The sequence below is a fragment of the Mytilus trossulus genome, chromosome 7 (genome assembly GCF_036588685.1).
Source record: "Mytilus trossulus isolate FHL-02 chromosome 7, PNRI_Mtr1.1.1.hap1, whole genome shotgun sequence".
NCBI classification, from domain to species: Eukaryota; Metazoa; Mollusca; class Bivalvia; order Mytilida; family Mytilidae; genus Mytilus; species Mytilus trossulus.
In genome coordinates, this window is record NC_086379.1 from 65,254,050 (window position 1) to 65,267,524 (window position 13,475).

At 36.1% G+C, this 13,475-nt stretch overlaps 1 protein-coding gene across 1 annotated transcript; it reads right to left on the reverse strand.

Annotated features, from left to right (window-relative positions):
- Positions 1-11,373: 11,373 nt before the first annotated feature.
- On the reverse strand, positions 11,374-13,035 carry LOC134726595 (uncharacterized). The gene is made up of 2 exons (XM_063591006.1): positions 12,834-13,035; positions 11,374-11,894 (listed from the first exon to the last, which is right to left on the reverse strand). Exons 1-2 carry the CDS (start codon positions 13,033-13,035, stop codon positions 11,374-11,376), a joined length of 723 nt encoding a protein of 240 aa, XP_063447076.1.
- Between the last annotated feature and the right edge of the window lie 440 nt (positions 13,036-13,475).

Here is a 13,475-nt window from a genome sequence, read left to right on the forward strand (position 1 = left end):
CTGTTTGGTTTTCTTTGGTGGTTCTACATATTTCTCCTTATGCACACGTAACATATGTCCGTATAAACTGGTAAGTACATATTTCTGATCACACTTCGGGCATTTAATTTTGCGTTCGTCCTCTTTTTTCTCGATTGCCTTCTTTTGATACTTCATGTGATGAACAAATAGGTAATGTTTATACATACCGGTTTTCGTAATGTGTTTATCACAAATTTCACATTGCGTATATTTATTACTGGTTTTTTTACAATTTTCAAAATGCACCTTCATTTCCTTTAACGGAATCTTTTCCTTGCAAATGGCCATTAAAAGCCAAAGAATCACTTTAGGGCTAAGCGCGAGAAGGAAGACGTAGACACTCTACCCGAATGGATTAAGGCAGTGAGGTCGTTAATACAAATCAGAATTAAGAAACTGAATGGGTCCATCAATGCCCATGCTACGTCAATCTTCAAAGATCCAAATGTTGCTAAACACCTATCTGACCTTCATGATGAATATGTTGTTGTCCCCGCAGACAAAGCCCCAAATAACATCGTTTTTATCTGTAAAAGTCATTACATAAATTGCTTGATAAACGAATTGGGTATAGACAATTCACTTGGAAACCCAACATATACCCTCACGACACTTACCAAAGAGGAAATCCTGGATAATCATAGGTCTGTTCTTTGTTCCTTTGGTATTTCAACCAAAGATGAAGAACTGGATCTTCCATCACTGTATTGGATACCTAAACTACATAAGTGTCCTTACAAACAACGATATATTGCTGGGTCTTCCAAGTGCTCCACGAAACCCCTTTCTAAATTATTAACATTCATTTTATCAGCAATCAAAGACGGGCTTCAAAGTTATTGTGAAACTGCCTATTCTAGAGGTGGCGTGAATCAGATGTGGATACTTAAAAATTCCAAAGATCTTTTAGAGTACATACAATCTAACTCTCTTTCATCTTGTAACAGTATTAAAACATTTGACTTTTCTACTCTTTACACAAGTATTTCACATTCCAAACTAAAAGACAAATTAAAAGAGTTGGTATTACTTTGCTTCATAAAAAAGAATGGCCAACGTAGATACAAGTATCTTGTCTTAGGGAGGGATAAATCATACTTTGTAAAGAACCATTCTGATTCAAACAAAAAATTCTCTGAAACCGATATTATCAAGATGCTTGATTTCTTGATTGACAACATATTTGTTACGTTCGGAGGACGTGTTTTTCAACAGACTGTCGGCATCCCAATGGGAACAAACTGTGCCCCTCTACTTGCTGACTTGTTTCTTTATTATTATGAGGCTGACTTCATACAGGAACTTCTTAGGAAGAAAGATAAGAAGTTAGCAATATCCTTTAACTCTACTTTCCGCTATATAGATGACGTTCTTTCACTAAACAATTCAAAATTTGGTGACTATGTGGATCGCATCTATCCCATCGAATTGGAGATAAAGGATACTACAGATACAGTTAAGTCGGCTTCATATCTTGACTTACATCTAGAAATTGACAATGAGGGTCGGTTGAAGACAAAACTTTACGACAAAAGAGATGTTTTCAGCTTTCCAATTGTGAACTTTCCATTTCTAAGTAGCAACATTCCAGCAGCACCTGCATACGGGGTATATATCTCCCAATTGATACGATATTCCCGTGCTTGCATTTCCTATCATGATTTTCTTGATAGAGGGTTACTGCTCACAAGGAAGCTATTAAACCAAGAGTTCCAAATGGTGAAGTTGAAATCATCCCTTCGTAAATTTTACGGACGCCATCACGAGTTGGTTGACCGTTATGGAATAACCGTTTCACAAATGATATCGGATATGTTCCTTACGTCGTAACTACAATCCCCTTCCCTTTCATGAATTTGACCTACCGAATGAGACTATTTACCGGATTTGTAATCACATAAGCAACACGACGGGTGCCGCATGTGGAGCAGGATCTGCTTACCCTTCCGGAGCACCTGAGATCACCCCTAGTTTTTGGTGGGGTTTGTGTTGTTTATTCTTTAGTTTTCTATGTTGTGTCATGTGTACTATTGTTTTTCTGTTTGTTTTTTTTTCATTTTTAGCCATGGCGTTGTCAGTTTGTTTTAGATTTACGAGTTTGACTGTCCCTTTGGTGTCTTTCGTCCCTCTTTTAGACACATGAAACTGATAAAGTGTAATTTATAAATAAGCAAACAACATTTACATAAACAAGCATTTACAGTTCATCTGGTTTTGAGTAATTTTGTCAAATATATATATTCTTATGCATTTTCATTCACAATACACTTTCTGAAATTTGCAATAGAAAAACACACAAAAACAATTCTAGACCCAAGTATAAGTTTGCCTGATGGCAGTTCATTTTTCAATATCTTAAATGTTTTGGCTAATCCAATAACTCGCTCTATGTGAATTCTTTTGGATGCTACTCTCCTGTCCCTTACAACTTCCTCAAAAAAAGTTAAAAAAATAAGAAGACAAAATGTATGGTGTGCTTTCGCATGATAAATTTTATTTACGAATTAAATGCATGTACAAAGTTTGATCAATAACATCACAGTCAATTACATCAAAACGTCTTTCAAAGCCTTTCCATTCCAACTCTGTTGGTGGTGGGTCGTTCGAAGTTATGATCACTTTCCTTGCCTGTACCACAAAATGATCTCCACCTTTTCTTTCTCCTACGGTCATTGCTCTGTCATCTGTCAATTCGTTTATCATTCTCGAATGTTTGATCATTTCCTGACGTTCCACATCTTCAAAGACAATGTTTCTGTTTGGTTGCTCCCAGCTAGTGAAGCAAAATTGATTAATCACCTTCGGCATATGAAAATGTTCCCCATTGGTGTACGCAAATACTATCGAAGTTTTGCCAACCCCGGGTTTTCCGGAAATCCATATTCCTCTTTTGGATGGAGATAGTAAGTTCATTATGGCGGGATATGAATACTGTCAGGCATTTTCTGCTGCTTGCTGTAACGACACTTTAGTACGAATGCAGTCAAATATCTTCTTGAATTGTTTGAATTTGAAATCTGCTTTCCATTTGGTTGACTGGTAGCACATTTGCGTAATTCCGTCGCGGAAGTCTAGAGCTTTGTATGCTATTTGGCCCATTTGCCATCTGTCATGCATCATTTCCTTATCGACATTGAATACTAGTGCTTGGTAGTCCTCCTTGCTGCAGTATTTTATCTGTTTTTCTGTACTCCGGCCTGGTTCAATTGAACCCAGAAATCGGCATCTCTTACGAACATAGGTTTGTAAGTCATGAATGTACACTTTTTTATGCAATTTCAAGTACATGTGGCAATGTCCGTGTTCCTCTAATATCCCCCATTCGTTCCCCACAACACCTTCCTTGATCACAGTTCTAGGGGGTAACTTGAATCTGGACCTTCGTGGTTCAGGTGGACTGTTTGTGTAATACTTAACAAAGTGATATTTTCCTGAATAGACTGGGAAATTGGGAATTAGTTTCCCGCGGTAATATGTCGGCTTGCTACTACGGATCACGTGTTCTAAATGGGCATGAATTCTCTGGAATCTGTAATGTCTGATAAATACATTTGGTCTTCTTTTGAACATCTTCATCATAAAGTTCTTTATAGGTTGCTGAACCGTAATGAAAAATAGATTTCCTTTCTTTTTTCCGGCATTCTCAGGTTTGGTCTTAATGTTATGAACTGACTTAAGATGTTCTGCTAAATTCACTATCTTCTTTTGGCATTTCGGAAAATTTTTCTTTTTCTGTTTGGTTTTCTTTGGTGGTTCTACATATTTCTCCTTATGCACACGTAACATATGTCCGTATAAACTGGTACGTACATATTTCTGATCACACTTCGGGCATTTAATTTTGCGTTCGTCCTCTTATTTCTCGATTGCCTTCTTTTGATACTTCATGTGATGAACAAATAGGTAATGTTTATACATACCGGTTTTCGTAATGTGTTTATCAGAAATTTCACATTGCATATATTTATTACTGGTTTTTTTACAATTTTCAAAATGCACCTTCATTTCGTTTAACGGAATCTTTTCCTTGCAAATGGCCATTAAAAGCCAAAGAATCACTTTAGACACATGAAACTGATAAAGTGTAATTTATAAATAAGCAAACAACATTTACATAAACAAGCATTTACAGTTCATCTGGTTTTGAGTAATTTTGTCAAATATATATATTCTTATGCATTTTCATTCACAATACACTTTCTGAAATTTGCAATAGAAAAACACATAAAAACAATTCTAGACCCAAGTATAAGTTTGCCTGATGGCAGTTCATTTTTCAAGATCTTAAATGTTTTGGCTAATCCAATAACTCGCTCTATGTGAATTCTTTTGGATGCTACTCTCCTGTCCCTTACAACTTCATCAAAAAAAGTTAAAAATATAAGAAGACAAAATGTAAGGTGTGCTTTCGCATGATAAATTTTATTTACGAATTAAATGCATGTACAAAGTTTGATCAAGAACATCACAGTCAATTACATCAAAACGTCTTTCAAAGCCTTTCCATTCCAACTCTGTTGGTGGTGGGTCGTTCGAAGTTATGATCACTTTCCTTGCCTGTACCACAAAATGATCTCCACCTTTTCTTTCTCCTACGGTCATTGCTCTGTCATCTGTCAATTCGTTTATCATTCTCGAGTGTTTGATCATTTCCTGACGTTCCACATCTTCAAAGACAATGTTTCTGTTCGGTTGCTCCCAGCTAGTGAAGCAAAATTGATTAATCACCTTCGGCATATGAAAATGTTCCCCATTGGTGTACGTAAATACTATCGAAGTTTTGCCAACCGCGGGTTTTCCGGAAATCCATATTCCTCTTTTGGATGGAGATAGTAAGTTCATTATGGCGGGATATGAATACTGTCGGGCATTTTCTGCTGCTTGCTGTAACGACACTTCAGTACGAATGCAGTCAAATATCTTCTTGAATTGTTTGAATTTGAAATCTGCTTTCCATTTGGTTGACTGGTAGCACATTTGCGTAATTCCGTCGCGGAAGTCTAGAGCTTTGTATGCTATTTGGCCCATTTGCCATCTGTCATGCATCATTTCCTTATCGACATTGAATACTAGTGCTTGGTAGTCCTCCTTGCTGCAGTATTTTATCTGTTTTTCTGCACTCCGGCCTGGTTCAATTGAACCCAGAAATCGGCATCTCTTACGAACATAGGTTTGTAAGTCATGAATGTACACTTTTTTATGAAATTTCAAGTACATGTGGCAATGTCCGTGTTCCTCTAATATCCCCCATTCGTTCCCCACAACACCTTCCTTGATCACAGTTCTAGGGGGTAACTTGAATCTGGACCTTCGTGGTTCAGGTGGACTGTTTGTGTAATACTTAACAAAGTGATATTTTCCTGAATAGACTGGGAAATTGGGAATTAGTTTCCCGCGGTAATATGTCGGCTTGCTACTACGGATCACGTGTTCCAAATGGGCATGAATTCTCTGGTATCTGTAATGTCTGATAAATACATTTGGTCTTCTTTTGAACATCTTCATCATAAAGTTCTTTATAGGTTGCTGAACCGTAATGAAAAATAGATTTCCTTTCTTTTTTCCGGCATTCTCAGGTTTGGGCTTAATGTTATGAACTGACTTAAGATGTTCTGCTAAATTCACTATCTTCTTTTGGCATTTCGGACACTTTTTCTTTTTCTGTTTGGTTTTCTTTGGTGGTTCTACATATTTCTCCTTATGCACACGTAACATATGTCCGTATAAACTGGTAAGTACATATTTCTGATCACACTTCGGGCATTTAATTTTGCGTTCGTCCTCTTTTTTCTCCATTGCCTTCTTTTGATACTTCATGTGATGAACAAATAGGTAAGGTTTATACATACCGGTTTTCGTAATGTGTTTATCACAAATTTCACATTGCGTATATTTATTACTGTTTTTTTTTACAATTTTCAAAATGCACCTTCATTTCGTTTAACGGAATCTTTTCCTTGCAAATGGCCATTAAAAGACAAAGAATCACTTTAGACACATGAAACTGATAAAGTGTAATTTATAAATAAGCAAACAACATTTACATAAACAAGCATTTACAGTTCATCTGGTTTTGAGTAATTTTGTCAAATATATATATTCTTATGCATTTTCATTCACAATACACTTTCTGAAATTTGCAATAGAAAAACACACAAAAACAATTCTAGACCCAAGTATAAGTTTGCCTGATGGCAGTTCATTTTTCAAGATCTTAAATGTTTTGGCTAATCCAATAACTCGCTCTATGTGAATTCTTTTGGATGCTACTCTCCTGTCCCTTACAACTTCCTCAAAAAAAGTTAAAAAAATAAGAAGACAAAATGTATGGTGTGCTTTCGCATGATAAATTTTATTTACGAATTAAATGCATGTACAAAGTTTGATCAAGAACATCACAGTCAATTACATCAAAACGTCTTTCAAAGCCTTTCCATTCCAACTCTGTTGGTGGTGGGTCGTTCGAAGTTATGATCACTTTCCTTGCCTGTACCACAAAATGATCTCCACCTTTTCTTTCTCCTACGGTCATTGCTCTGTCATCTGTCAATTCGTTTATCATTCTCGAATGTTTGATCATTTCCTGACGTTCCACATCTTCAAAGACAATGTTTCTGTTTGGTTGCTCCCAGCTAGTGAGGCAAAATTGATTAATCACCTTCGGCATATGAAAATGTTCCCCATTGGTGTACGCAAATACTATCGAAGTTTTGCCAACCCCGGGTTTTCCGGAAATCCATATTCCTCTTTTGGATGGAGATAGTAAGTTCATTATGGCGGGATATGAATACTGTCAGGCATTTTCTGCTGCTTGCTGTAACGACACTTTAGTACGAATGCAGTCAAATATCTTCTTGAATTGTTTGAATTTGAAATCTGCTTTCCATTTGGTTGACTGGTAGCACATTTGCGTAATTCCGTCGCGGAAGTCTAGAGCTTTGTATGCTATTTGGCCCATTTGCCATCTGTCATGCATCATTTCCTTATCGACATTGAATACTAGTGCTTGGTAGTCCTCCTTGCTGCAGTATTTTATCTGTTTTTCTGTACTCCGGCCTGGTTCAATTGAACCCAGAAATCGGCATCTCTTACGAACATAGGTTTGTAAGTCATGAATGTACACTTTTTTATGCAATTTCAAGTACATGTGGCAATGTCCGTGTTCCTCTTATATCCCCCATTCGTTCCCCACAACACCTTCCTTGATCACAGTTCTAGGGGGTAACTTGAATCTGGACCTTCGTGGTTCAGGTGGACTGTTTGTGTAATACTTAACAAAGTGATATTTTCCTGAATAGACTGGGAAATTGGGAATTAGTTTCCCGCGGTAATATGTCGGCTTGCTACTACGGATCACGTGTTCCAAATGGGCATGAATTCTCTGGAATCTGTAATGTCTGATAAATACATTTGGTCTTCTTTTGAACATCTTCATCATAAAGTTCTTTATAGGTTGCTGAACCGTAATGAAAAATAGATTTCCTTTCTTTTTTCCGGCATTCTCAGGTTTGGGCTTAATGTTATGAACTGACTTAAGATGTTCTGCTAAATTCACTATCTTCTTTTGGCATTTCGGACACTTTTTCTTTTTCTGTTTGGTTTTCTTTGGTGGTTCTACATATTTCTCCTTATGCACACGTAACATATGTCCGTATAAACTGGTACGTACATATTTCTGATCACACTTCGGGCATTTAATTTTGCGTTCGTCCTCTTATTTCTCGATTGCCTTCTTTTGATACTTCATGTGATGAACAAATAGGTAATGTTTATACATACCGGTTTTCGTAATGTGTTTATCACAAATTTCACATTGCATATATTTATTACTGTTTTTTTTACAATTTTCAAAATGCACCTTCATTTGGTTTTCTTTGGTGGTTCTACATATTTCTCCTTATGCACACGTAACATATGTCCGTATAAACTGGTACGTACATATTTCTGATCACACTTCGGGCATTTAATTTTGCGTTCGTCCTCTTATTTCTCGATTGCCTTCTTTTGATACTTCATGTGATGAACAAATAGGTAATGTTTATACATACCGGTTTTCGTAATGTGTTTATCACAAATTTCACATTGCATATATTTATTACTGTTTTTTTTACAATTTTCAAAATGCACCTTCATTTCGTTTAACGGAATCTTTTCCTTGCAAATGGCCATTAAAAGCCAAAGAATCACTTTAGACACATGAAACTGATAAAGTGTAATTTATAAATAAGCAAACAACATTTACATAAACAAGCATTTACAGTTCATCTGGTTTTGAGTAATTTTGTCAAATATATATATTCTTATGCATTTTCATTCACAATACACTTTCTGGAATTTGCAATAGAAAAACACATAAAAACAATTCTAGACCCAAGTATAAGTTTGCCTGATGGCAGTTCATTTTTCAAGATTTTAAATGTTTTGGCTAATCCAATAACTCGCTCTATGTGAATTCTTTTGGATGCTACTCTCCTGTCCCTTACAACTTCCTCAAAAAAAGTTAAAAAAATAAGAAGACAAAATGTATGGTGTGCTTTCGCATGATAAATTTTATTTACGAATTAAATGCATGTACAAAGTTTGATCAAGAACATCACAGTCAATTACATCAAAACGTCTTTCAAAGCCTTTCCATTCCAACTCTGTTGGTGGTGGGTCGTTCGAAGTTATGATCACTTTCCTTGCCTGTACCACAAAATGATCTCCACCTTTTCTTTCTCCTACGGTCATTGCTCTGTCATCTGTCAATTCGTTTATCATTCTCGAGTGTTTGATCATTTCCTGACGTTCCACATCTTCAAAGACAATGTTTCTGTTCGGTTGCTCCCAGCTAGTGAAGCAAAATTGATTAATCACCTTCGGCATATGAAAATGTTCCCCATTGGTGTACGCAAATACTATCGAAGTTTTGCCAACCCCGGGTTTTCCGGAAATCCATATTCCTCTTTTGGATGGAGATAGTAAGTTCATTATGGCGGGATATGAATACTGTCGGGCATTTTCTGCTGCTTGCTGTAACGACACTTTAGTACGAATGCAGTCAAATATCTTCTTGAATTGTTTGAATTTGAAATCTGCTTTCCATTTGGTTGACTGGTAGCACATTTGCGTAATTCCGTCGCGGAAGTCTAGAGCTTTGTATGCTATTTGGCCCATTTGCCATCTGTCATGCATCATTTCCTTATCGACATTGAATACTAGTGCTTGGTAGTCCTCCTTGCTGCAGTATTTTATCTGTTTTTCTGCACTCCGGCCTGGTTCAATTGAACCCAGAAATCGGCATCTCTTACGAACATAGGTTTGTAAGTCATGAATGTACACTTTTTTATGAAATTTCAAGTACATGTGGCAATGTCCGTGTTCCTCTTATATCCCCCATTCGTTCCCCACAACACCTTCCTTGATCACAGTTCTAGGGGGTAACTTGAATCTGGACCTTCGTGGTTCAGGTGGACTGTTTGTGTAATACTTAACAAAGTGATATTTTCCTGAATAGACTGGGAAATTGGGAATTAGTTTCCCGCGGTAATATGTCGGCTTGCTACTACGGATCACGTGTTCCAAATGGGCATGAATTCTCTGGTATCTGTAATGTCTGATAAATACATTTGGTCTTCTTTTGAACATCTTCATCATAAAGTTCTTTATAGGTTGCTGAACCGTAATGAAAAATAGATTTCCTTTCTTTTTTCCGGCATTCTCAGGTTTGGGCTTAATGTTATGAACTGACTTAAGATGTTCTGCTAAATTCACTATCTTCTTTTGGCATTTCGGACACTTTTTCTTTTTCTGTTTGGTTTTCTTTGGTGGTTCTACATATTTCTCCTTATGCACACGTAACATATGTCCGTATAAACTGGTAAGTACATATTTCTGATCACACTTCGGGCATTTAATTTTGCGTTCGTCCTCTTTTTTCTCCATTGCCTTCTTTTGATACTTCATGTGATGAACAAATAGGTAATGTTTATACATACCGGTTTTCGTAATGTGTTTATCACAAATTTCACATTGCGTATATTTATTACTGTTTTTTTTACAATTTTCAAAATGCACCTTCATTTCGTTTAACGGAATCTTTTCCTTGCAAATGGCCATTAAAAGACAAAGAATCACTTTAGACACATGAAACTGATAAAGTGTAATTTATAAATAAGCAAACAACATTTACATAAACAAGCATTTACAGTTCATCTGGTTTTGAGTAATTTTGTCAAATATATATATTCTTATGCATTTTCATTCACAATACACTTTCTGAAATTTGCAATAGAAAAACACACAAAAACAATTCTAGACCCAAGTATAAGTTTGCCTGATGGCAGTTCATTTTTCAAGATCTTAAATGTTTTGGCTAATCCAATAACTCGCTCTATGTGAATTCTTTTGGATGCTACTCTCCTGTCCCTTACAACTTCATCAAAAAAAGTTAAAAAAATAAGAAGACAAAATGTATGGTGTGCTTTCGCATGATAAATTTTATTTACGAATTAAATGCATGTACAAAGTTTGATCAAGAACATCACAGTCAATTACATCAAAACGTCTTTCAAAGCCTTTCCATTCCAACTCTGTTGGTGGTGGGTCGTTCGAAGTTATGATCACTTTCCTTGCCTGTACCACAAAATGATATCCACCTTTTCTTTCTCCTACGGTCATTGCTCTGTCATCTGTCAATTCGTTTATCATTCTCGAATGTTTGATCATTTCCTGACGTTCCACATCTTCAAAGACAATGTTTCTGTTCGGTTGCTCCCAGCTAGTGAAGCAAAATTGATTATTCACCTTCGGCATATGAAAATGTTCCTCATTGGTGTACGCAAATACTATCGAAGTTTTGCCAACCCCGGGTTTTCCGGAAATCCATATTCCTCTTTTGGATGGAGATAGTAAGTTCATTATGGCGGGATATGAATACTGTCGGGCATTTTCTGCTGCTTGCTGTAACGACACTTTAGTACGAATGCAGTCAAATATCTTCTTGAATTGTTTGAATTTGAAATCTGCTTTCCATTTGGTTGACTGGTAGCACATTTGCGTAATTCCGTCGCGGAAGTCTAGAGCTTTGTATGCTATTTGGCCCATTTGCCATCTGTCATGCATCATTTCCTTATCGACATTGAATACTAGTGCTTGGTAGTCCTCCTTGCTGCAGTATTTTATCTGTTTTTCTGCACTCCGGCCTGGTTCAATTGAACCCAGAAATCGGCATCTCTTACGAACATAGGATTGTAAGTCATGAATGTACACTTTTTTATGAAATTTCAAGTACATGTGGCAATGTCCGTGTTCCTCTAATATCCCCCATACAGTTCATCTGGTTTTGAGTAATTTTGTCAAATATATATATTCTTATGCATTTTCATTCACAATACACTTTCTGAAATTTGCAATAGAAAAACACACAAAAACAATTCTAGACCCAAGTATAAGTTTGCCTGATGGCAGTTCATTTTTCAAGATCTTAAATGTTTTGGCTAAACCAATAACTCCCTCTATGTGAATTCTTTTGGATGCTACTCTCCTGTCCCTTACAACTTCCTCAGGTTCCAACTGACTTTTTCTTTTAAGCATAGTGGGAGTGTTCACTTTTACATCTTGTGCTGCAAATAAATCCTGAACCATTATTCCTCTGTCTGCCATTATGCTATCTTTAGGTTCAAACAAATTCAAATTTAGCTGAAGCAATTCAGACTTTTCAATGATCTGACGGTCACTTGCTGAACCCCCATAATCATCACTTACATATGATACTGTGCCTCTTGGTGTGCAACCTATCATGGTTTTAATTGTGTTTTTATGTTTGTAGCTAGACCATGTCACACTTTGTGCATCAACATGTGATGGCTTCTGTATAGGGGTTTCAGTAGCATCTAAAATCACCCGGGTAGTTGCAAATTTGCATAACTTAAACAAATAGTTAAAATACAAGATTGTGTCATTTATCTTATCTACATTTTTAAATGTTCATTCTTACATTCTTAAAACTTTTAAAAGTAAAATATCCAGGTTATACGGTGCATAGTACAGTGACCTATAGTTGTTAATGTTTGTGTCATTTTGGTCTTTTCTGGATAGTTGTCTCATTGGCAATCATACCACATCTCCTTTTTTATAGAGCGGAAGCCACATGCAGCTATCAATAGTTTGTTGCTAGAAAAACAATTGTCATTCAATATGTTGTATGTTTTATTAAATTTGACTGCAAAGTGTAGGATGAAATGTATGAAGACCCATCTGAAATAGATACATGTACAACATGTAGACAAAGTCTAATCAGCTAAACAAAACTATATTTGGGAGGTTTGAAAAGCTGACACCTACTACTATATAGGTACATGTAAAAATATATGTGACTATGTCCTTAAAGGCCCAATTTATAGAAAGGTAATTTAATACTGTCCTTTTAACAAACAAAAAAAGACAAGTTGAATGAAAAACCTCATTTGACACAAAATTGCATTTGTAGAAATTGGTTTATAAACATGATGAACAATGAATATATATGTAGTGATTCTTCAAACAAGCAAACAAGCCCAAGCTGCTAAAAAAAATACAAAGACCTGTTGCTACAGTACAATAAACCTGATAAAATATAATTGATATATATTTTAAAAAATAAACAAGGAAAATGTGCTGCCAAAGTGCACTTAAAAACTGATTTATATTCATAATTATATTATATTTGCCATTATCTGCGCTTAAAATTGACATCCACTTGTGAAAGGTATATGACTTGTTCTTGGAAGTATCACTACACTTTAAAAAATACAATAAATATTAATGTTATTCATCTTTGAAAGTTATCTAACCTAATAGTCCAGAAACTCTGTAGTCAGCCTCCTTGAAATGGACGGCACAAACAACGTCATGTTTCCCTGGCTTCCAGAGACCTTTTGTGGTAGAGTCTCTTCTTTTAATAGCCACTCTCCATCTAAGTTGCAATTCTCTTTCTTCAGGAAACTTGTGACCACCAGAATTCGTACATCCAGGAACACTACAATACTGTGGCATCTTCTTTAATCTTTAAAATTCGCGGTGTTTACGTTGACAACAATATGGCGCTTTTTTGATAGGTCACGAGGAGTTCCGAAAGTATAACTGACCTATTGGCGAAAAAAACGTAGGTGCAAGCCATTGTCATAAAAGATACAGCTATTTTCAAGTATGACAAACTATATTTTCACGAGTTCCTCATTGCGCGTATAAGATGAAAGCGTTTCTTTTGTTTACATCGAATATGACGTCATAACTTAAAGAACGTCACAGCTAATTCCCTAACAACAGAACCAAAATCGGGAACGTTACGTACGGTATTTCGGTTTCTTTTATCAACATGATAAAAAAAATACATACAGACTTCGTCCCCATTTACAGGTTATGCCTGCCTCATATTATTTACAATGGCGAAGCCCATACAAGGTGTAAGCAACGTCACAAACATGTGAACGTAA

Excerpts from the sequence above, each read along its gene's own strand:
- LOC134726595 (XM_063591006.1), bottom strand. The coding sequence starts at position 13,035 with ATGCCACAGTATTGTAGTGTTCCTGGATGTACGAATTCTGGTGGTCAC. Across the intron at positions 11,895-12,833 it reads CAGAGTTTCTGGACTATTAG|ATGCTACTGAAACCCCTATA; the intron begins GTTAGATAACTT and ends GGGTGATTTTAG.